Source organism: Chiroxiphia lanceolata, chromosome 1 (assembly GCF_009829145.1).
Source record: "Chiroxiphia lanceolata isolate bChiLan1 chromosome 1, bChiLan1.pri, whole genome shotgun sequence".
Classification (NCBI taxonomy): domain Eukaryota; kingdom Metazoa; phylum Chordata; class Aves; order Passeriformes; family Pipridae; genus Chiroxiphia; species Chiroxiphia lanceolata.
Genome location: NC_045637.1, coordinates 91,980,413 through 92,005,734, shown reverse-complemented (window position 1 = coordinate 92,005,734; position 25,322 = coordinate 91,980,413). Strand labels below are relative to the sequence as shown.

The 25,322-nt window shown below is 39.8% G+C and overlaps 2 protein-coding genes across 6 annotated transcripts in view; one reads left to right on the top strand and one right to left on the bottom strand.

Annotated features, from left to right (window-relative positions):
* Positions 1–17,264, top strand: part of JARID2 (jumonji and AT-rich interaction domain containing 2) — a 214,933-nt gene extending 197,669 nt beyond the window's left edge. For all 4 annotated transcript variants that reach the window (XM_032674683.1, XM_032674662.1, XM_032674673.1 and 1 more), the window contains exons 12-18: positions 533–647; positions 4,490–4,595; positions 5,408–5,590; positions 11,491–11,621; positions 13,654–13,837; positions 15,367–15,474; positions 16,269–17,264. In XM_032674683.1, the coding sequence (XP_032530574.1) occupies positions 533–647; positions 4,490–4,595; positions 5,408–5,590; positions 11,491–11,621; positions 13,654–13,837; positions 15,367–15,474; positions 16,269–16,445 (1,004 nt within the window). In that variant the 3' untranslated portion in view covers positions 16,446–17,264. The remainder of the gene's footprint in view (positions 1–532; positions 648–4,489; positions 4,596–5,407; positions 5,591–11,490; positions 11,622–13,653; positions 13,838–15,366; positions 15,475–16,268) is intronic.
* Positions 16,899–25,322, bottom strand: part of DTNBP1 (dystrobrevin binding protein 1) — a 71,011-nt gene continuing 62,587 nt past the window's right edge. The window contains exons 8-10 of one of the 2 annotated variants that reach the window (XM_032674703.1): positions 25,120–25,275; positions 23,107–23,250; positions 16,899–19,782 (exon numbers count right to left, since the gene is read on the bottom strand). In XM_032674703.1, coding sequence (XP_032530594.1) covers positions 19,535–19,782; positions 23,107–23,250; positions 25,120–25,275 — 548 coding nt within the window. In that variant the 3' untranslated portion in view covers positions 16,899–19,534. The remainder of the gene's footprint in view (positions 19,783–23,106; positions 23,251–25,119; positions 25,276–25,322) is intronic. The other variant, XM_032674711.1, reaches the window with a different exon arrangement.

The following is a 25,322-nucleotide window of genomic DNA, read 5'->3' as shown; positions in this document are numbered from 1 at the left end:
CAAAATGCAGTCTGTAGCACTGGGCAAAGCAGCACACACATTTTCTAAATGAATTGTCATGAGTGCTCCAGCTGCATATACACCATTGTAATTTACTGGTAGAAACATTAGCTGAGAGTATAATAGAATCTCTTGTGCAGGTGTTGAGCCTGAATAAATCACTTGGGAAACATGATACCTGTTTAACAGTTACATGGATGCTTGACAACATGAAGCAACCTCCTCTGATCAATGGCATTGAGCTTGAATTATGGGTATTTGTAAATTCTCAAAAAAATAAAAATTTTATACAGCTGTTAGAAAACAAGTATGTTCAAGGGCACTGTAATTGGTCAGTAGATATTTTCTTAGTGGAAAATCCTGAGTTTGTTAAATTATTCCCTGTGAATTATTCACTCTGATAGGAACTCTTAAAACTTAAAGGATCAGCTCACAGGTAGAATAAGATTTTCAACTTAAATGCCCCCTCAGACTGTCTTTTAATTACAAACTGCAGTTACTCAAAACTTATTTTTCAATCTCTCTGTTTTAGGAGTGACAATTCCTTGGCTAAATATTGGCATGGTCTTTTCTACCTCATGCTGGTCTCGAGACCAAAATCACCTTCCATACATTGACTACTTACACACTGGTGCTGATTGCATTTGGTAGGTATTCCTGTGTTTTGTTTTCTTCATATTGATTGCAGTCACTCTCTGTAGGCTTGTATTAACAGGAGTTTGTGTAGTATCTTTTGCATGAGTGAATCTCACCTAGAAGGTCCAGTTTTAATGGGAAAATGTGGTATAAACTTAATGAGATGAAACATCCCTTCCTGAATTCAGTGCATGTGTAGTACTGCAGATCATGATGATTTAGTTTGCAATGAAAGATGATGGAGGCATGATGGAGAAAGCAGGTGCTTGCTGTCATGTCATGTGCCTTTCAGCCAGGCTTCTGTGATATTGGTGTTATTACCCAAGAGCATCATCAGTGAAAACAATGAATGATAAGTTATGTGACTTAAGTAGAGAAAATGCAATAAACGGAGAAGAAAAGTTATTTCAGTGGTGCCTCCTTGCAAAGGTGAGAAGCTGGTTCCATTTCAGCAGTTCCAGTGGTTCCCCTCTGGAACTTGGAACTCTGGGAGCCTTTGACTCCTCATGTGGTGTGACAGAAGGAGGTCTACAGGGTCTCCTTTGCATCCAGAAGTCCCCATAGTGGCAGTGGCATCACTGTCAACTGCTATTTATTCACCTGCAAAGTGTGAACTCCCACGTTTCTCAGATGCTGCTGATGTGCTGATCCAGCTGTCACGGGGACAGCATATGGCCCAGAAAAAAGGATTTGAAATCTGGAGAAAACTATTAAGGCGGGAATCTCCTCTCTCTAAATATTTTAAGTTGAATAAATGTTCTGTATGCAATCATAGGAAAGGGTAAAGGTAAATGCTGGATTATGCTGCAGACTTGGGGAGTTCGTCACTTTCTGTCACAGCATTTCATGGCTCCTCTCCCTCTTCTGTGAATCATGAATCTGTAATCTTTTATAATAATATACTATCAGGACAAATTGCTGAACAAGCTATGTTGTCCTGAACCTTAGGTGAGTCTGTTTCTCTCTGTAACATTAATCTAGTATTAAATGACAGCGAATTCCAAACAGAAGGCATTCAAGAATCCCCTAATTGAGTTCTGAGGCCACGCTTCATACTGTGTGTGTCAAAACATGTGCCTTTTGGGATTGAACAGACTTGAATGCAGACAGTCCAAATTTTAGGAAAGGCTACTTTTTCTGGTTTTCCAAGCCAGGAGGATTAGAAGTAAAGAAGCCATTTGCTTTCTCTTGGTGGACTTATTTATACACAAGTACATACTTTAAGGTGTGTTTATGATGATTGTCTTGATGAAACAGGGATAGCAAGCACAAATAACTCATAAGAAGGAAGAGAAACTCCTTTGTAAAGGCTATTCTTCAGCAAGGCTGCCAGATTGAAGTGTCAGGCTGATATTCATTAGCTCATTACAACTTTTAACAGTGCAATAAAGTACCCAGCTTTATTGAGGAAAAGATTAATTTAATAACTCTAGGTCTGGCATAATATTTGGAGTATCCTGACAGCATTGCTTTCAATGGCTGCTTCAGGGATAACAAAGCAGGCCACTGGGCACCAAAGCTCTCCTCTGTCTTGCAAAGTCCACCCACCATCTAGGAATCTTACCTTCTAAGGACAGACCCCTGTGGTACTAAAACCTGTGGTGCTTCATTTACCTTCAGATTGCTCACCTCACCCTAATCTCTCAGGTTTTACCTCCTGGAGAGTAAACGGGGGAGAACTCAATTTGCATGCAGGGCAGAGGTCAGTGACCTAAGCTTTTTATTCTGGAGGGATCCTCAGTGCCCATTAAAAGAGAGAAGAAAATCTTTTTCTGCTTAAGACATTCCAAAGTCTATACCGGTGGCTCACTTCCCATTTTTATAGGTACATCAGGAATTGTAAATGAGTGAAATTGCAGCATAGACCAGTTGCAAAGGATCTTCGTTCCTCTCAGTCCTGCCCTAGTACTCAGCTAGTTCCATGCACTTGTGTACTGCCCCTCCTCTTCACACATCCTTTCCATGCCTTTTTCTTGCCCCACATTATGAGGGACTGCATGCTTGAATCTTTTGTCTATTCCAGCCATGTTTTCTGACTCTAAAAGAAAGGATTGCATTCTGCCACATTCTGGGCTCAAATTTAAAATATTTTCATCAGTGGTTCAAATCTGTTACTGTAGTGTAACTAGAGTAATACACTACATGTGTGGAGCTGTTCTAAAGCTGTAGTGTTAGCAACACAGGTACTGCATGGTACTTGATACATGGCATGCATTTAAAATTGCTGTTGGAACTTGATCCTTATTAAGATGTTCTTCCACTTCACCTCTCTCTAACCCTAGGATTTCTTAGCAAGGTCCTGATCATTTTCAAAATATATATAAGGAGTCAATCTGTGTACAGCTGGGCAATCTGTGTACAGCTCATTTGAGCTCTTACTGTGGTTACAATTAACTGTAGGAGTAGATAATGTCATATCTTCTGGCTCTTGGCTTGAAAATCAACAGGGACAAATCAAAGTCATCATCAGTACAGTGAACAGTAACAAGAAGTTCAAATCATAGGAAGTGTAGCCTCCTACACACTTATCAATCAGGATAATTCTGTATGGCACACATGGAGTTAATGTTAGTGCTTGTTATAAGCAAATATCCTAATAAAGTCTGTAAGGCCAGCAGAACACTTTATGAAGTTGCTGGAGAGACCAGATGAATGGCATGAAAACTGCACGCTTTCCTCCAAATCTTTCCACTTTTATTCTCTTGTTTCAAGTTTGGAAAAATGGCTCTGTGTGTATATCTGGTATGCGGGAAATGGACTCCAGGTTGAGGTCTTGTTCCTTAAAGTGAACTCATAAGTCATGATAAAGCTGGAGATGCCTTTTACTTGCCTGAGCATAACAAACCCAAATAAAATAACGTCACAGATAAAACATAGCATGGCAGCAACTCAAGGCAGGTTTGGGAACCCCAGGATTTGCACCGTTTCCCACCAAGCTGTGCTACGCAGTTCACAGTCATCAAGTACCAACTACCAGATCTTGGAAACAGGTATCTTCAGGGTGGACATAAACCATTACCACTCTGACAGGGTGCAGACAAGAGCAGTGACTAATTGTCACCATATCACCTCCCTGCAGCCAGAAAAATAGCAGTTCTCTGGATGTGATGAAGCCAAGACCCACGACTCCTATGTTATTTCTTGTCACTTCTGCTTAGGGAGCACTGCTGGCAGTGAGCAGAGAGAGGACAGCTGCTTCCTTGGCTTCTGAAGGAGAGGAGGATGTGCAACTTGGCATATACCCAGCAGAGTTTTAAATCTCTCTTGCTGCTTTGGCTGCTCATAGTCAGGTCTTTTGTTGCAAGGGAGAGGAGAGATGTGAGATTTGTCTAGTAGGCAAGGCAAGAAGGTCTTAGGCAACTTTGTGTCCTAAGAGTAGAAAGGATTTGCGATTTCTTGACTGTTACAAACAGAAAACGTTATTAAATGTGAAGATCTTTTTGCTTGATGCACAGGTAATAAATACAACCATTTATTGTAAAGATAGCAGAACATATATTGATGCTCATGAGATGCAAAATTCTGCCTGTAATTACCTGGTTTGTTGCTGTCAAGATGAATGTCGGTTTCTCGTTGGTTTCTCTCCTCTGATTCTACAGAGCACTGAGTTTTCACATTTCTGTTTTGGGGATTTTGTGTCCTTTGATACCTAGTGAACACCATCAGACTGAGTCTAAATAAACAGCTTTCCTTCAGTCCTCAGTGTTTTACCAAAAAGAACTGTGTGGGAAAGCCTCTGTTTAATTTCTTTTTTTTAATCAATGTCCTGGTCTGAATTGCCTGTTACTGTGTAGCTGTGGACCATTATTTACTCCACAGTAAATCTTTCTCTTTTCCTCTGACAAAACAACAGGTATTGCATTCCTGCTGCGGAGGAGAACAAACTTGATGATGTGGTACATACCCTGCTGCAAGCCAATGGCACTCCAGGGCTGGAAATGCTTGAAAGTAATGTAATGGTAAGTTAATACTGGGAGAGGTGTTCCCACTTAAGAACCCAAGGCTAATCATGAAGCTGGTTGGTTGGGGATTTATTTTGGGGTTTTTATTACACTACGGTGATGCAGAGGGTGTTGTTAAAATTTGGCTACTTCCTATTTGCAATGTTTACCAACATGGCATTTTTCTAGCAAGGTTCACATAAAAATAAATGTGACAGTGCAAAATATCCATTTTTAATACTATCCATAATGTATTTGACCTCACAAAGGGAGTGGTTTTTAATCAATCAGTCTTCTGTGATTGACATTTTATGATGCCAGCATGGATAGGAGAAGCCTAATACTTCAAGTATTTTTAACTCCTTTCTTTATTTTGTGGATAACGATTTCCATTTAGCGTATTTAAGTATAAATTTGGGAGCCCATAAGAAAAAAAACCCCCTCCCTCAGCTATCTGTGTTAACATCTAACAGAAGTGTTGTAGCAAGGTGGATTCAGTGCCAAGTTGGAAAAGGCCTAGATGGAAAACTGAATGGCCTGCATTACTTTCTGTAGTAGTAGACAGTGTTCTTTTGAGGCTTTGTGTTTGAGATCATTTGGCAAGTATAAGTTTAAAATGTTAGTTCCAGAAGAGCCACTTCTGTAATCCTCCATCCTCACTGCTGAGCTTTGGTATGTGCAGAAGGGATGGATGAGAGAAAGTGAACAGAGCAGTTTGCTCCACAAGCAGTAGCATGTGGCAGTACCCAGAAAGGAAGGGGATCTAACTACAAAATAAAGTTCTGATTGATTGTTTTTCTTTCTTTCTTTTTTTTTAAATGTCTTTCTAGATCTCCCCGGAAATCTTGTGTAAAGAGGGGATCAGGGTGCACCGTACTGTACAGCAGAGCGGGCAGTTTGTTGTCTGTTTTCCTGGATCCTTTGTGTCCAAAGTGTGTTGTGGCTATAGTGTTTCCGAATCGGTGCACTTTGCTACCACCCAGTGGACAAGTATGGGCTTTAAAACAGCCAAGGTAAGTTGAGCAAAGGAGTTAAAATGGATTCACGGCCCTGCCATCTAAAAGGACAGCAAAGCAGACATTCCAGGATCGATAGCATTGTGAGACTAGTACAACTACGTCTATTTTTCTGGACTATTAAGTAAATAAAAAAATGAAAAAAAAAAATTCTGCAAGGCATAAGACGATCCAATGTTTTCAAAAAAGTGAGTTGTTAACTGACAGCTACAGACTTCCGTATGTATGAAAAAATTCAGAAGATTGTTATGCCTGCAGACCAGTTTGCAAGCAAGCTTTTCAAAAATCCCTTCAGAGCTAATGATGTTACACTGTAATATGCTTACTAATTTTTTTTACATGATGTTTTCTAGAACCTTTAGAATCTCAGGTGCAAATATCTGAATAACTGTGCTTGTTAGCTCCTATGATAGGCAGAGTCAGTTAATACTCGCAGCTTTATTGCTTGTGTTTCTCTGCCCCTTCATTCAGGAAAAGCTGTTGATCAGGGCAATTTCAGTTTTAATCAACTTGAAAATCCTTAGGTTCACTGACCAGCCCATCCAATACTAGATGTAAATAAATAACCTTCCCATTCCCTTTTCACATAACTAACAGGGGCAAGATGCCTGCAGAAACAGGTGAATTGTCCAGTCATCCTGATTCTGACAATATTTCTGTGTTCTTGGACAAAGAATATATGTCACTAATTGGGTTCCCATCCTACTCAATACACTATGGGTTACAGATACTATTTTGGTAGTGTTTTATAGCTAAGTCACTAGTTAATGATCATTTACAGCTGCAGACCAAGTGGTTACTAAGTAATTAAAGGTGATATGTCCACAGTAAGGTTTGGTTCTTTAGGGTTAATGGAATTCTTCCAGCCTGGTTATATTAATTGTATATTAACTTAGTTTGAAATAAAAGGTTATTTTAGTACATATTTATTTTGGGGGAAGGTGGGAATTGTGTATATATATAAAGTAAGGCATAAGAATCCTGAGCTAACCTTTTCTGTCTGAACATACACAATTATATTAATTCCATATGCTGTATTCATTGCTCTACTGAACACTTGTTTGATATCGTGGAAATGCTACTCCTGTAAGAGACAGAAATCACTATGCAGCAATTAAAAAGCTCTTGGTGCCTCAAATTTTGAAGAACAGTTTCTTTTGATTAATTTTTAAGAGCTTTGCACTGGGTAAATATAAGCTGACTGAAAATCCAGCAGATTCCAGTCTATGATAACCTACCTTGGATATTGAAGTCACAGCTCTCACAAACTTTACAAGAACCACAGATAACATGTTTATATCAAAAAACCTCTGGAAACACCTACTGCATTGTTCTTTTCCTTCTCTTCATTCCCCCCCCCCCCTTTCTCCTTCTCTCCTCAAGCTGTCTTATGTTCTTAACTTCCTTAAATTTTGAAAATTATTCTATGGTTCCTTCACTTTGACAAGGCACTTTGCCATCTTCAAAGGCTGACCGGGATTGTGCTTTTCAGAGGTGGTGAGATGTTCTGTGTGATGAGCAAGATTCCCCTTTTGGACTGTTAAATGAACTCTCGATAAACAACTGTAACTTCCCACCTGTCTGTTCTCCACAGCAATACTGACAGTTTTTAGCCCTTTGATACATTAACTTTGTTTTCATTCTGTGATACTGTGACCTGATTTTTTTTATAGTGACTCTCTTTATATTACTAAATAATGTTGTTTCATTTCTGTATTGAATAACTGCTCAACCTCCTTTAATACACAGAAAAATGAAATTCTGCATCTGAAATTGCATTGATTTCAGTTTACAAGGAGTTGGGGATAATGGTTGGAATAAAAGAATTTGTATAAAGCCTGTGTAAAGGGACAGTCAGGTTCACCTAGACCACACATGGAATCAGATTGGTGGCTTTTAAAAAATACCCTAAGAGCTCTTGAAATTTTAAACTAAGGATGAAAAGAAAGTTTAGAGTTGTGGTGGAAGAACATGTGTTTGGAGTGACAATAAAGCATTGGGAAAAGTCAGTAAAACTCATTTAGGAAACAGAAATTTAGGAATACAGAATACTGAATGAAATTAATGCACTCTGGGCTAGAGATTTGGAAATGAGAAGGAATGTCTGGTTTTGAAGGAGGGCCTTTGGTGGTATAGGGCCTACCAGAAATTTGGTGGAAAGAGACTCAGCTGGTAATGTAATACAAGAGGAAGAAGTACATAGGAAAGACAGAGTTAGTCTTCTGGTTGGAGCACCATTGCTGCACACAGAAGAGAGCTTACGGTCCAATAAGCCAGGTTTAACTCTGTCACCAGTGACAGAATCCCTATGTGCTGATCTTCTTGCCCTAAATAGGAAAAGCATGGCATTAGTACTGTATTCCTGACTGTCTAGCCAAGATGCTGGCAGGGGCTGTACACGTTTTCCCTTCAACCCCTGGTTTTATTTTGGGTGAGGAATGTGCCTTTAAAACGCCACACACACTCCTTGGTTCCTGTCACAGAGCTGTCCTAGCCTGAGCCCACTGGGTTGCTTTCAGATGAAACCAAAGGGGAGGAGGCCCTCCAGAAGTGCACCTGATGTCCCCACTAGCAAAGAGCTGTGCTGTGATGGAGAGCAGAGATCAAGAACCTTGGAACACAGTAAAATGCAAAATATCCACTACTGTGGTGTTTCATTTCAAAAGCCTCGCATAAAACCAGGGAAGCTTGTTAAATTCAGAATGCAAAAAGAAGGGTTAAGTGTTTGCATGCAACATAGAAATTACTTAAAGATGTGTTAGAGGCTCACAACACGTGCACATTGCCTAGCAAAAAAAGAGAACAATTTCAGAAGGCAAACCTCCACTAAATATAGCATGGCTAAACACCAGGAGAAAGGAGTCTGTTTGAAATGAGACGAAAAAACTCCTTTGGTGTCCAGAAGATGAAAACGCAAGTAAAATAACCTCTGTAGCAAGACATGTCAATACACAAAAATGAAGACCAAAAAGAGATTTCTAAGAACAACTTCCTCAAGGCCAAAAGGAAAAAAATTAATGTACAAAAGAATGAGAACAGGGCTTTTGCAGCAAGGTCATGGTCTCCAGACCTCAAAACTTTTGGAAGTATGTATGGACAAGAGTTGCAGTTGACAGAGTCTGTGAATATTTCTGGAAGACTTTTGGCAAGGTTCCTCAGAAAAGGCTCTTAAAGAAATTAATCTGCCATGGACTGAGAGGTGAACTTCACACACCAAAAAAATAACTGATTTAAAGAGAAGCAGAGGATGGGAACAAATGGTCAGTTTTTATCATTGAGGGGCAGAGGTCTCTTTGTGCATTCCTCAGGAATTTGTGCTAAGACCAGTACAGTTTAATGTATCCATAAATAACCTAGAAAGGGAAGTGAATAGCAAAACTAATCCTTTACACTGAGGATGTTAATGGTAACAACAGCAAAAATTAAACCTATGAGGTGTTACAGAAAGATTTCATGGTACTGAGTGATCCAAGTGAGTAAATGTTAGATGAAATTCAGTGTTGATAAATGCTAAATTTAAATTTTAAAAAATAATCCTAATTTGACAGAGGAATAGGCTCTGATGAGCTCTTGCTGCTGAGAAAAGAGGTCTTTGGATTCCTGTGGAGCTGTCAGCCAAGTGCTTTGGAGAGGCTTAACAAAAATATATTGAATGTTAAGAATTACAATAGATACCAAATAGACAGAATACACAATAGATAGCAAAGCAGAAACACCACTGTGTGGCACTGTGCAGGGTTCTGGTGGCTTGTGCAATTCTGAGTCCCTAATTGCAAAAGGATTAAAGAGGAACTAGAAAAGGCACAGCAGAGATATATGGTTAAAGTTATGAGTTATCCTCTGTATTAGAGAACTACTCAGCCTGGAAAATGAATGACCGAGAGATGTATATGATAGCAAGACCAAATCACAAGTGCCAGGGTGATGATAATTATGAATGTTGGGTAACTTCTATGACATTGAAAAATGTGTCATTAAAAGAAATAGGTAAGTATTTTAAAACAGACTTTTGTCTGCTTTCGTACTGCTGCCTGTGTATTTCAGTACAGTATGGAAGAGAAAAACGCACATAGATTCAGAAATTCAGATAAATGCAGAGATCGAGCAAGTTGTGCTAAGCCCAGTACAGACTTGGGCTCGGAATTTCCCTGAGCTATCACCCAGCAGGAGCAGACCTTGCTTTTTTTTCTCCAGCCACTCACTGTGGGCTTTTATCCTGGCTGTGTGTATTGCCCATGTGGGCTTTTGTCAGGACTCAGATTTGCTTGACATATTGTCTGAGGCTGCATAAGAACAGACACTCTAACATGGAAAAGCCTTCCCATAACACTCTTAACAGTGCAGCTCTTCCAACACCATGCAGGGGCTAGCAGAGCAAATAGCTTCTGAAGAACACTCTTTTTACCTGTGAACATCTTTTGAACTCTTTTTGCTCCGCAAATTCCATTTTATGTGATAGATATATTAGTTAACACATGCAACTGGTGCATATAATTGGTTCTGATAAAAGAAATAACCAGAGCATATAATTAGGGTTACAAAAGAGGGTGAAAAAAATTAAGATTAAAAATTAATCCTTGGATTTGTGTGTGCTGAGTAGGTATTTGGCAGGCTTAACCACTAATAAAAATGTCTCCTTCACATTACACTCCAGTGTTAGCATCATTTGAATGCTCTGACTCTACATAAACAAAAACATAAACCTCTTCAGATACTGAGAAAACACTACACTTTTTCCAACTGCATAGTAAATAAGGAATTTGCCTACACAAAAATTCTTGAAAGGGTTTCAGCTACCAAAATCACTCAGTTTGTATTGACCGGAAAGATGTAACTTCAAAAGCTTTCACAGACAGGAACCAGCAAGACGCAGAACTGAGCAGAACTGAACCCTCCTTCTTTTGCCTCTTGTCTCTTTCCCTGGCATCTGCCTGTTTTTGCTAGTTTTGCTAGTTTGTCCTTTTTTAGGTTTTAAAAGATGCAAAATAACACCAGTCCTGGCCTTCAAGCAGGTCATATGTGTAGATCTTACACTATTTGCAGTCTGAGCCATCCAATATTATTCAGCGTGATTGCATTGCTCCTCTTGGCCTCCACAGGAAAAATTAATGTTTAGGGAGAGAATTTTGAGGTGTTTGTTGGTTCCTCCACTTCAGTGAACTGCATGAGTCTATGCCTGGGCATCCTTCTTTCTATTTTTCTCCTTTTCGTGACATCTCTCCTATTCTTGTCTTTTCCACTAATGAAGTTTAAATTTCTTCTTTAAAAAAAAAAGGTACACCTGAAATGTGGTGACACCAGTGTATTGCATTTTACTTCATTCTCTTTGTATATGCAGAATTTGCCTATCTTTGCATTAAATTTTACAGTAAAGCATATTAAAAAAACCCAGCATACTGATTGATTTCTTAGCATATATGGCGTCATGCATTGCAGACACATGCTTTTTTGCTCTCTATTGGTGACTCTGTGTTAGATGTAACTGGCACTAGAGTGTTTGTTCTCTGAGGAAGCAGTTGATTATGAGTGGGTAGCACGTGTTTTGTTTGGGGTTTTGACGTGTTTTTGTGTGGCACTGGTTCACGTAAAGCATGTGCAGAAGATCTTGCAACAGGAAGACCCAATTCAGCAAAGCATTTCCACTCAAAGGACCGATTTCTAGCTAGCATTCATTTCAGTGTGTACTTAGTGCTGGATGTAAGCTGGAACATAAATACTTTAACTGGGACTATGGAAAAATTTAACTCTTGGTTGTTTTAAAAGGCTACTTTTTGCTTTAATTATTGTCTTTTAAATATTAATAATATTAATTAATTTTGAATTAAATTCTTGATAAGATTTTACTTTCAGATTTGCTCAGGAACTCATCTGTCAATTTCTTTCATTTCCTGTCCCAGGAAATGAAGAGACGACGTATAGCCAAACCATTTTCAATGGAAAAGTTGCTTTATCAGATTGCAACGGCAGAAGCAAAAAAAGAAAATGGACCGACTCTGAGTACAATATCATCACTTCTTGGAGAGCTCAGGTAACGAATTGGGGGCCTATTGTACCTATTTGTTTTCCTTGACAGACTCCAGAGGTGGATGACGTAAGTAACCCTTTCAGACATGTCTTGCCCCTACTTAACCAAGCAGAAGCCCAGCAAACATATTTGAAGACAGCCACACATGGAAGAAGCAGTTTCCTTGGCTGTAGCTGACGTGAGATTGCCCGTGGTTACGATGTCTTACTCTAAGAATTCCCTACTTCGGGCACCATCAAAGAATTAAAGCTACAGTTTACATTAGATTTTTATTTTGCTAATTCTTGGTGCTGAGAGTCAAGATTTCCCGATGCATTATGTGAACTACTTGGTGCCAGGTGGTTAAACATCTTTCTTGAGTTTTTCAACCTCTTGGCATCAGTAGCCACTGTCAATCCATGTCTGTAGTGGGTTTTGCACCAGGAACCCTTGTCTTCAGCATCAAGATTGTTATATTACAGTTGTAGAAGGTACTTTGTATACAGAAAGTTGTCTTGATTTAAAATTGAATAAATGAGCAGCTTATGCATGCAAGCTAACGCATCTTGCATTAGAACTTGAACGTTTTAAATAAAAAAATCACGCTCCTTTTTCTCTCCAGTATTAAGGAAACATGTTTAGGGTTTCTCTTAAGATAGGCGAGAAAAGAAAATATAATGTTGCCTGGTTTCCTGTGTAATGATCTTCTCTTTTGTTCCCTACCATGTAGTTGCTACCTATCTTTCAAGTTTGTGACAACTGATACTCGAGATGTCAAGAAAGTTTTGATGAATGGAGTCTACAAACTGTATTTAACTAAATAGCATGTTCATTTGGAAAATTTCCAGTGACATATTGAAGGGGAAAACAGCACATGTGTTGTTTTAGTGTTCAGAAAGAAATGCAAAGAGGTGTGCTGACTGCTTTACCTTCAGCTGGTTCCCCTGTGGGAATAATCACGCTCAAGTGCCTTTCTTTTTTCCCCCTTGAAGAGAAAAAGTCTGCAAGTGCAAAAGGCGAAAGAGAAATGTTGGTGCTTGCTCCTAGACCATCACATCGACCTCTATCAGAGTGGTTCTCAAACTTGTTCTAATGCATAGGTTGGAATTTACTGGAGGATATCAGTCTTTCCTGTGGCTCCTTATATGAAACAAAATCCCAAACAAAATCTGAAAAAAACCAACCCCATACTAAGTGGAACACTGTACCATATTTTTTTCCTTTACTTTGTTTTGCTTGTTTGTTATGTGTCTTTTGCTGCCTCCTCTCCTGATCTGCCTTGGTTGCTCAGTTTGCCCGTGCCATTTGCTTAGCTTGGCTCTCCACCCATATTCAGCTGTGTCTGGTGGTGCGCTTTTTTATTCTCCCCCTCCATCTGCTCAGCTCACTCCACACTTGCTGTCTTCCAGTCAGCTCCAACCCAACCTGCTCTCCTACTGCTTTAGAGTTCAGCATAGGAGATACTGTCCGCCTTACAGACGCTGTGGGTGAAGGGCGGCTGGAGGGCTTGGTTGTTATTCTTGATTGACATCTCCTTCTTTTTCCCCTGGGTGTACAGCAAGATCTTCGTCTTTTGGCACAATCACTTGCCCTGCTCCCCCTTTCCTGCCTGAAGCACCTCATGGCAGCAGGTCCTTGGTTCATCTCTGCCTCCTGATGAACGTGGCTGTTACTCCTGACAGCAACGGCTCCTCTTCCTCAAGGTGGCTTTTGGCAACTTCAGGAATGACAGTCATGTTAGCCACAGCTCCCGACTCTCCACATGGCCCTGAGCAACCATCAACCTCCAGGAAGTACTCGGCAGTCCCCAGTTCTCTGTGGAGCAGTTTGAGAACCATTGGCTTGATACGGTGGTCGCTGTTAAAATCAGGCAGCGCTTCTGTGGTGCTGGCTGTCTCTCGCCATGCTTAGGGAATGGCACCAACTTCCGACAACACTCAGGGCTGTGCTGTGTGGAGCTAAGGTTTCAGTGATGATGGTGGTAAAAGAGTGATCGTATGTGGCTTTGTTGGTGGCATGAGGTGATGCCAGCGTCTAATTCACACACCATTCACAGGGACACGGAGCTGAGGCAGCGGCGGCAGCTGTACGAGGCGGGTCTCCACTCTTCAGCACGCTACGGCAGCCATGACAGCAGCAGCACAGGGATGGATGGAAAGAAAAAGCCTCGAAAGTGGTTGCAGTTAGAAACGTCAGAGAGGAGATGCCAGATTTGTCAGCACCTGTGCTATCTTTCCATGGTGGGTAAAGTCCTCTGCTGCCGCTGGGGTCCTGTCCCCCTGTTCTAAAATTCTGTTGAACTAAAAGCATTTGAGAGGCAGCACATGACCACAGAGTCATCTCATGCACTCCTTGCAAGACACAGAGATGTTGATTTAGTTGTGCCAGAACATTTATCACCTTGGCCAATGGTGACAGAAGACAAGAGTTAGTGTCGGCTAACTTTTCTCCCCTGTCAGGAAGGGATAAACCAGTCACTCAGCCACTCTTGGGACACCTGTGAGCGTCTTTGCATTGCACTAGGAGGGGGTAACATAGATACCTGCAGGTTGCCAGTAGTAGTAAGTCATGGCAGAACAGGTCTCAGGATGAGCTGGCAGCTCAAATACATGCCCCGAGTCTCAGGCATGCAGCTACAGCCCATGCTGCGACAATTTCCCTGCAAGCCAAATTGCAGGGTAGATGTATCCCATCTGTCAAGCTGTTTGCCAAACTGTCTGTTCAAAACCAGCAGTCACGCCCATAAACTTTCTCTCTCTTTTTAGAAGTAATTGCCTACTGGCTTTTGAAGGTGTGCTAACCACTATGGTGACATTTCAATGTTTTTAGCTGTATGCAGAACACCTACAAATACAGCACTTTCATTAAAAATACCAAAAGCCCCTCCCACAACCTTATGTACCATTTAATTCCAAGAACAGATATTTAAATAAACATAATACAGTGCATTGGAGCCCATATTTAGGCCCTTCCCCTCCCCTCCCATCTTTCGGCAGTTTTTTTGGTTATAGATGTTAGGCTTTTAATGGAAATGAAATATAACTGTAAATGATCAGATGTAGCCATTTCCCTCCCTAGGATAGAATATGCTGTCTTTATACATGCCTTTATACCACTGTTGAAGCAGCACTAGTTTGAAGCAACTTTAAAATGAGTTCGTTAAAAAAAAACAAACAAACAAAACAAAGCACCAACCAGAACCTCTTAATTCTGGTCCATTTGCTCTGGATTAAGTGTAATCGTGGGAGGGATTTTTCTTTGTCACTCTTTAACAGTAGCTGGGGACAAAAAATCAAGTTGGTTGTTAAATTCCAAGCTGAGTGTGCAGGCTTGGCAGGCAGGCAGCCAAGCAAATATGACCTCTGCCGAACAAGACAGTAGCTGAGGAATCCTGTGGTTAAGCTGATTTTATCCTTATTCAATACAGCATTTTAAGTAATGGGAAACTACTCCTTTCAGATCTTTAGACGATATAGAAAATGCCAATAAATGCATATACCATTTGGATTTAGCCTTCATTACTGTTGGTGTTTTGTTTTGGTTTTTTCCAAATTACATCTACTTGCCAACATTAGCACTTAAAAAGGGATATGTTCTTTCTTCTTACTACACATTCTGAATCATTTCACAATGTGTAATGTTTACGGCTCCTTCCACTAGCTTGCAGTAAAATCCAGGTTTAGTCATTCAGACAGTAGTTCAATACTGTGTGCATAACACGGCTACAATTTACTGCACTTCTTACCCCCACCTCTGCTCTTTTATATAGGTTGTACAGGAGAATGAAAATGTTGTCTTCTGCTTGGAGTGTGCCCTGCGGCACGTGGAAAAACAGAAGTCTTGTCGGGGACTGAAAATGATGTACCGTTATGATGAGGTCTGTACTGACACAGCTGTGTGATGCTGGGGGGCTTTGATACCCAAAACTTAGGGGTAGGCTTAACTCTGCCTTTGTCCTACCAAGACCTCAGGAAACTGGTCTTGGGTTTGTTGTTATTTTGGGTTTTTTTCGGTGTGCAAAGAAGGCACTTTATTATGATCTAAGTAAAAGAAAAAGAGGGAAACACAATGACCAAAAGGAAGCCTGAAGCATAAACTGCATGAATATGTGTTACAGAAGAGAGGAGCCATTTAATGCTTTGGTATGCTGTCAAACCTGAGGCTTTGCTTCTTTGCTTTAACTGGTAACTTCTGTACTTTAGGATACCTTCTCTCTGCTGGTAACTGAAAGTTCAGCTGACTTACTCCAGTCCAGCCTGAACATTCTTTAAGGTAGATTTGCAGAGCACATGTAGATGAAAGGTCCAGTTAATTGCTCCAAGCACATGTGATGATGGATAATCACAGAACTCAAGTTGGTGATTTAGGTCTGTGCCTGGGTTCTGGGCTAATGCTACATGTCTCCACCTGTCCAGCTGGCTCCATTTCTCCCTTGGGTGTGAGAGGGTGGGGGCGGAATAGAGAGTGGGGCGCAATTTACCATTAGCCTGAAAGGTAAATAGTGAAGCAGTGGGAAAAATTACAAAATCAGCTTTTGGGGAGCAGCACTTCGTACAAGCAGCTTTTTGAGATAGGCTTCTCAGCACTTTTTGAGCACTGTATCTCTGTTCTTTTTAAGTGACTGAAGAGCAGTTGCTAATTTGTGTTTTGTTTTTCCTGCTTCCTGAACAGGAACAAATAATCAGTCTTGTCAATCAAATCTGTGGAAAAGTATCTGGTAAAAATGGCAGCATTGAGAACTGTATCAGCAAGCCTACACCAAAAAGAGGACCTCGTAAGAGAGCGACAGTTGACGTGCCATCATCTAGGCTTTCATCCTCCAGTTCATCCAAAAGTGCTTCAAGTTAATCCTGAAGATGCCAACACTCTCATTTTGTCAATTTATATATATTTTTTGTAATTATTATACCATAGTTTGGAGTACTTGCTGTAGAATACAAGCTGTCTTTGCACTAGCTCTAAAGAAGATTTTCTTCTGGTTTTAGAGAACTAATTTTGTTTTAGCATTAAACTGTTGAATTTTTTTTTTTTTTGTACTTAGAATAGATAGATACAGCAGTCTGATTTTTTTAAACTGCCGTATGTTCACTGTTTTAAAACCGGCAAGGGGCTGATAAAATATTAATTTGTATTGTCCCTATGGCTGAAAAAAATAAAAAGCCTTTTTGGTAACTGTGAAAAAAGGCTTTTAACCCATTTTTTGGATAGGTTAAAGTTTGATGTGTTTTATAATTTGTTCTCCAGTCATGTGAGCAGATTTTTCTAGAGAGAAAGGGATAGGAGACAAAAACTTGAAAGAAATTGCTTTACTTTGGCTGTCTTTTATTCTGTCACAGCAAGATGAGTTTTGTAATTTTTTAAATTGGTGAATACACACTTTCTTTGGGAGGTTATGGCAGCTGAAGATGGACTTTGTTTCCTAACTGTAGGCAAAAGGAGGAGATTTGGAGTATGTTCTCTTTTACCAGCACATCACTATGCATCTGTTTTGAGGGGAAAAAATAAAAAATTAAAAAAAAAAATAAAATAAAGAGGAAAAAAAGACTGCCTGCCTTGAGGAGTCATGTGAGGGAAAACTGTGCCTGATTTCATTAGGAAATCCATTCTGTTATTTTTTGGTGCTGTTGGCTACTTTATCAAAAACCCTTCAATAGCATCCTTTAAAAAGAAAAAAAAAAGAAAAAAAAAAGAAAAAAAGTGATTGAAGCCATAAGTGCTTCTTTTGTCATAGACGTGCAATCTTTCTAACATTCCATTTCCATTCCACTGCTGTTTTTCACACCTTTACACAGTCAAGCATTAATTTTTGTTTTGAATTTGTTTCATTATATGATTCACATTTAGAGCCACTAGCAGGTCTGCATATTTCTTTTGAATGTGAAAATGCATTTGCTTTCATCTTGTCTATTTTTTCTCTTCATGTTGTAACAAAAAAAAAATCACACCTTTTGTACATATGCCTGTAAATTTTTTTAAATACTTGAGCCTTTTCTTGGGGTGGGGGGAGGGATGGCAAAGAGACAAGATGAAGAAAAGCCTTACGTTTCACTTTCTTCATCGGTTGGATTGGATGCTTACAGGGTTTTTCTTGTAACATTTATAAGTGCTGCTTACATCACTGAACAACAACAAAAAATAATAATGGAGTAGCTGTTGCCCTTTTCTGGTTGTGTGTACAGTATGTGTGGAATAAAAAAGGGAAAATGTTTTCACAAACTGTTTTGTTTCGTAATTGAATTCAACAATACCGTAGCTACCCATATTGCACTGAGCTTGCCAGTGGTGACTGTCAGGAAAGTCCTATAATACAATTTGTTGGTTGTTGTTGCAGAAGACTGAACTGTTTTGGAATATTTAACAATAACATAAACAGAGTCAAGTGTTTTCAAATGTGGTTGTCTGGTTTTTATGGCCTTGCTGTGTACTTTTCCCTCTTGACAGTAAACTTCTGACTATGGCTTACAGTTTGACATTTAATTTATTAGCGCTGCTCTGCTCTCTTTCCTTGTAAGGAAAGACTTCATGTTGTTTATTGCCAGTTTTTTGTTTACTTTCCAGGTTTGTACTACAAGGTTTAATAAAAAAAACAAAACTTTTTTGGACATTTTGTCTGTCTTCTGGAAAGCGAGAGAGTAAAGGAAGCTCCTTCAAGAAAAGTTTCTTTCAACAGATGCCTTGTTGAATAGTAAATCTCTTATTGTAGGGACTGAGCTTCTAGCCTTCATTTCCCAGGCAGGAGTCAGGAAACACTTTGTCAGCTAACAGTGAATCCTTAAGGAAACTGGCCACTTCCCAGCTGGCAAGCAGCAGGAGATGCCTCATTCCCTCGGTTTGTCAGGGCAAGTCTTTGGAAGGGATCTACATCACAGCTCATCCTTTTACTTACGCTGTTTCTGATTACATTCCTTCCCTCCATGCATGAAGAGCAGGAGCCAGGAGCCTTCTCAAAGGAGAGCAGATCCCTGCAAATAGAGCATGAGACTTGACAAGCAACAGGTGTTAGACATGTTCAGACCTCGAGTTTAGAGAGAAAAATGACTGCAGAAAAAATGGCAATTAGATGATGCCTATAGGTCCTAAGGTTTATAAAATATATGCACTTAATTTATAATTAATTCAGGTTTATTTCCCTTGCACTGCTGGCCTGCATCAGTGTAGTCAAACAGATGTTACCATGGAAAAGCACATTACACTGGTGCTCCTAATAACCATTTTTTTTTCTGAATTAGGCTCCTCTGTTCACTGTCATGGATAAAATACTTGGGTAGTCAAGTAAAAGACAGGGTTGGGATAGAAATACTTTATTTTATCTCGAAAGAGGAGTTTACACAATGCTAAGATACCTGCTCCACAAGGAGTGTAACATTTCAATACGCATCTCTCCTCCTTTTCAGGTTCTTATTTTTTCCTTAACACCTACAATAACTAAGTTGGTCCTGAATAGGAAGTGTGAGAACAGTAAACACTGCTGCATTCGTAGACAAAGGCAGGAGGCAGACAGTAGGTAGTAAAGAGTAGAAAATAACTTTTCATTTTGGTTTGGATCCTAAATCTTCAGTTGCAGCAGCTGAAAACATGCAAGGAACAATTTGGGTTCAGTATTACACATCAACTCTTAAGTATTTCCAATCAGCCATTTAAAGGTTAGTGGTCAAAGTAACTTCTATCTTTCCCCTTTAATTCTCTTATACATAGTATATACAACAGTTTTACTGCTCCCCTGAGCCCCAAGACTACTGTTAAAGTGTGTGTGCTTTAGGCATATTTTTTTTCTTTAAAAACCAACCTCCATATGACTGGCAATTTGTAAAAAGGCAGTATTACTAAGTAAAAAGATCTGGCTGTTATGCTTGGTTAGCAAATTGTTACACAGGCAAGCTCTTCATTCACTTGTTCATTCATTCAGAAGTCATTCTTAAAGGATATGGTTTTAAGATTCAAATAGTTTGAGAGTCACTTTCATCACTAGCATCTGAAGCACACTTTCTTTCGGTTACAGCAGCAAGGGCAGTGTCCACTTGAACTTCCTCTTCATCAGACTGAACAACTGGAGACTCTCCTTCACTTGCATCTTGGCTGGCAGAATCAGTGCAGGTTGATGACAGTGAAGACAGTTTTTGTCGTAACTCAGACTGGCTCGGGACCTGAAGACTTATCTCATTCACATAGGTGTTGGTGTCAGGCCCTTATAGTTGGAAAAAGGACAACAAAAAAAATCAAGCTTTGACTTGTCAAGGGAATTGGTAAGTCAGTACATTAACATTAGCTTAGCATTGGTTAGTGAGTCACATTCAGGCTTTTTTCCTCCTTTTACAAAACACCATTAAAAATCCCTACAAAACACAAAGCTGCTTTTGGCTTTTCTGAAACAGATCTCTCATACGAGCCACAGGCTGGTTTTAATCTGTTTCTGATGGTGCATATGGCTCTCGCTCATTCTAGAATCGCTAATGCTTGAGGTAAATAAGGTAAGATGGCAGGAGCATTAAGTCCTGACTGTTAAGAGACATAGCTGATGCCCTGTTTGCCTGTTAGCAAAGACCACTAAATCCTCCTAACTGACTTTAATAAACGTCCACTCAGACGTCAGCATGTGCTGAGAATCGTCACCAAGAGGAAAATCCTCCCAACAAACTGTCCAACACAAACCCTGAGGAAATAAAAAACCCAAACCAAACCAACTAGAAGACAGGCACTAATAGTCATCTCCAGTTTTGACTAAAAATGAAGATGCAAAAGCAAAACAAATTCTTGCCCTCGGCACAAAAACATTCCTCTGGTGCAGCTGTACCATAGCTCAAGTCCACAGGAATGGGATTTTAAGACTATGCTTCCTCGATATCCTGTGCAAAAAAGACTTCTAAGCAAGTTCAGTTTAACAGTGTTTGCTTGCAGTTTCAGAGTTCAAGTTTCAAAATTAGATCCTCTTCCCTGGACAGTTCCTGACAGTCAGAAGTTAAAACGAGGCGACACGTAAACACTGTCTATGTGCTCTGCCAAATAAAGCCCTTTTTTCCTTCTCTACTATACAAGTGTTTCTCCACAGTCAGCTCACCTGCCTTCAGCACTGAGTAACTTTAGTGAGAAAATACTCTTAAAAATCCTGTGGGATTTTGTTTTAAAATTGTTTCAGAAGGGTCAGATGGATATGAGCTGATCGCTACACCTTAGCTCTGCTCAGGCTATTGGCAGAGCAGTTCAAACTACACTGCCCTATGACTGGTCCCCACAGTCTTACCAAGTACCAAGTTAAATTTTAACAAGGAAAAAGTCACAACAGCATCTGGAGGTAAGAGAAGCTTCTCGTACTAAATACTGTTGCTCTGGCACATTTCTTTCCCTAACTAGCTGCAATCTTAAATTCTGGTCCTAAACTCGGACAACAACTTTATGTGACATTGTAGTAGCTTCTCTGGGACCCAGGAACTCTATGGGGAAACGTGTCCTTGGCAGGACTCCAATTCCAACACAAGTTGATAAACAACTGGTACATTCACAATTTTGACAGCTGACCAACCTGCCTGGGCAGAGAACATCCTGGCTGTGTCACCCCAGGATGTCTGGTAGGTCTCCACTGAGTTGCTTCTTGAGGCAGTACATGAATTTATATTCATGCAAGTGATATTAGGAATCATGAGGCAACACTAGAAATTTTAGAGACACCTGCTTTTATGTTGTGTACACCAGCATGAGGAGGAGTTTTCAGAAGGGACAGAGCTAAGTAAATTTTTCAGTTCAATTTACTATCATGAAATGTTGCAAAACCAATGCCCATAAGCTGGCAATGTTTATAGCAAGAAAAACTTGAAAACATTTTAATGTCTTGAGCTGATTCTCATTTTTACCTGTTACTGAAATAACTTACCTGCATTCTGTGGTGTTCAGCACAATTGTGAAATATATTGCTTGCCCTGACCACCCATTTCTCCACTGACAGCAAAATGAAGAGCTACCTTTAAGTCATCTCATTTTTCAATTAAGACTATTGCATGTTTAGTTTCATACTAGGGGACCAGGCTTTTTGTCCAGGGACAAAAATCCCTTATTCAGAGGGAAATGAATCATCTGGAACCACAACAGCAAGGTTCACAAGACTGTTACACTGCAGTAGGAATAGCTGTCAAGGAGTAAGTGTTGCTGCAAGTCCAGCCAACCTCTGCAGTAAAGCTGCAGTGCTGGAACATCACAGCATGGGTAGGTTATATTAATGTATGTGCATATATATATGCTATCTATACATACAGGCTGTAACACATTACAGCACAAAATAAATCACACAAGTTTTTTTCAAAGGCTAATAAATTTTACATCTATTTAGGAGAAAAAAAAACCTCCACAACCAAACCCACCTAGTAGTTTCTGCACTTCCTTAGATCATCCAGTTAGATTGTTTGCTGTTAAGACATAAAGCTTCTTGGTCCAGCATCTGCCAAAGACCCAGCAAACAGAAAACAGTCCTAGATTCTGTGTAATTACTGGCATGCTCAAAGGATGATCAACTTTAATAATGCATGAATTGGATGCCTATCCAAAACCAGCAACCTGAATTCAGTTTTTGCAATGAAACACAAAAACCTTCAGTAGTCAATAGTGCCTTGACTACTTATTGTAAGCTTTTCACATTCACAGCAGGTGTTAATCACCTGTACATAGGGAGTACTATAAGTACTTTTATAAAAATATTTCAATCTGTATTTTCAGAAGAAATCAAAAGTACCTTTAAAGGAGCTTCATCATCTCCCCCAAAAAAAATCGTTTCAGCTCTTCTGAGAAAAGGCATTTTAGTACAGAAGTTTTTAATTGAGAAAACATACTTCCCTGGTAGTTAAAAGACCCAGTACCCAGACACTAATTCCCTACCTTTATGCAGATCCCTCATCGTGCTGCAGCTTGGCAGAACTCAAATATGGTTTTGTTCATCAGAACATATAAACAAAATTTTGGATTAACATAATCCAATTTAACTGACATTACTAGCAGAAGGAAGGTTACATGAAGGAGCTGCGCTATCAGAATCACTATTCAGAAGCTTCTAGTACACTGTTATGTTTTATATGTGTGTGTGTGTGTGTGTGTGAACTGCTGGGTTGAGCCACTTCTCTGAGTATCTCTCACTGAAGATCTTACAGTATACAACTGGTCCAAATTTACTAAGCAACATTCTGGACTTTCCGTTGATGTTTGTTAAAAAGTCCTTTGTTAATCCTATACTGAGAAAAATGCACCTTAAAACTGTGTGTAACATATCACCCATCCATACTGTGATGAATACAGCAGGAAGCTGAAGTAACTAGATGAAAAAACAGACAGTCCAGAAATATCACGTAGTTTTGCATCAAGCTCCCTTGTACAGGAACTAAATGTTAATGTTTTGAAAAGCACTGATAAAGAATATTCCATCTACATAAAGCGTAATGTTTTATGAGATAACATCATCCATTACAAATGAGAGCAATTCTGGTGATTTATCACTGTGTCTCAAAGCACGCTGTCATTACTAATACCATACCCAGCATGGGAGAAAGCATATTATTGTCTTCGCCTCCTGAGTTTAAAAAGACATCAAGTGCTTCTTGGTCAGACATGTCCATTAGGTCCATCTGTTCCAGCATGTCCACATTCACTTCCATGGAAGACATACTTCCAATCGGTTCTGCAGTAAAAACAGTGCAATGAGCAAACGGACAATCAGTTACATGATGTTATCACATACCAAGGCTTCAATAGCTGCTGTTATTGTGTGCATTAGCAATAATTAAACTAGGAAAGGGAGGAACACACCCAGAGAAGCTGCTCAGCAGCAATTTCAGCCCAAATCCAAGAGCACTCTGTGGAACTTAGTTGTGAAACTAACATCCATTACTGTTTTTGTAAAACCGAACATTTTTAGAAACAGTATTTATAGCAATAGCATTGTCAGAAATACGATAGGATGGGGCTCAGGGGCGAAGATTGAAACTTTCCATTTTGGAGCACTCCAATTCTCTCAACCGAAAGGCTTTTTAGGGAAAAACAAACACATTTAAGCACACAGTCGCTAAATGTCAATATACAAGGGATGTGGAAATTCAGAAATAAGGATTAATGTTAAGAGAGAGCAGCCATTCTTCCTCTCAGCTAATCTAAGAAATGGCAGTAGTATGCAAAACCTAGGCTCATGCCCAGCATGGGGATTGCACATTATTAATTACTCAAGCAAATCACTTATTACTGTCAATTTGCAAGGGAATTAAATACTTGGATAAGCATCTTCTTCCTTGAACAACAAAACATGCAAACACAAAACAACTAAGTTCAGGGGTGCCCAGATTTAAGTCTAGTTGCTGCATGTGTAACATCAAATATTAAAATGAGCAGTTTATTGGTTTATGTAAACTTAAAATTACACTCTTAAAAGCATTCATATGTGAACTGAGATGAAATCCTTCTATTTGATTGGTTTTTTTCCAAATATACTACAGCTCTGTAGTTTTACATATACTGCAAGACCAAATCTTTCATTAAAACAGTTTCTTTGATACACGTGTTCCACATTATACTAAAAAGCTGTAGTTTCAAATGTTAGGTAGCCTAACACTCAAACCTAGCTGCGTGTCCAGTACTAGCCCATGACAACATCCACTTTTAGTCTAATGGACTGTATATTACAGAAAGCAGAAGACCCAAAGTCAGTTCCTTACTGGACCACAAATTTAGACTTACATATCCCACCTCTCCCTAGCTACCCATCTAGAGCATCTTGCAGATGAGTATTTATAGCACTGAAGCAGAGAAATGGAAATCTTGGATTGCATTCCCTGCTCTGACATTACAAATGATAGCAGAACTGGCCTTGGAACAGGGACAGAATCTCTACGTTTTTTCCTGGTGCACGAATGCATAATTTCCCACTTGCTTCCTTACTGGTCCAGCAATCCCTGCATTTTGGCCCAACAGATGGAAACCTCCCACACAGAAGTGCCTGTAGTCTATGGCATTCTCGTGCTTTAACTAGTCCAGAGATGCCAGACTTGCATCATCTCATAATAAGGAGAGCACTTTATCTGACCTCCCCTGTGCTAATCACACACCCTGCATGTTACACACGCAATGGAAATAGCTACCACCTGGGAAGTGTTTTGAAACGCAACCCTGAGCTTTCCTCTGCACTTTGCAATTTTTTCTGAGGCACCTTCTTGCCAGGTGACAATCCCAGGCTTTGGAACTCCAGTGGACAGAAGCAGCTGCCTCCATCCATGTCTTTACAGACATAGATGCACTCTTCAGCTGCAGAGAAAAGTGCTGTTCCAGATGCACTTCAGTGCTTTGCATTTCCTCAGACAAGGAACAGAGTCTGACTAATCTTCTAAGGTATCTAGTTCCCCTGGGACATGAAGTTTGTTTCATTGGCCTATCTGAAGTTCCAGTTCCTCTGAGGAAGAATTTGGACACTGCAGTGTGTTAAAACCGCTGCTGACTCTGACCCCTCAACAGTGTTCTCCAAGTTGTTTGTGTATTACACGGAATGTATTTTAAAACTTGCCTCGCCTCTCTGCTATCTGCAGGTATCCTGTGGAAAGGTATTGCTCCATGTCCTGCTGGAAGGCTTCTTCAAAGAACTTCTGACGTTCCTTTAGCTTCATCTGCTGGGTGTGTTCCATGTCCAAAACCTTCTGTGCATGTTCAGCATCTAGTTCAGCTGAGCATAAAACAAACAAATAAATAAAATATTGCATGTATATCCCC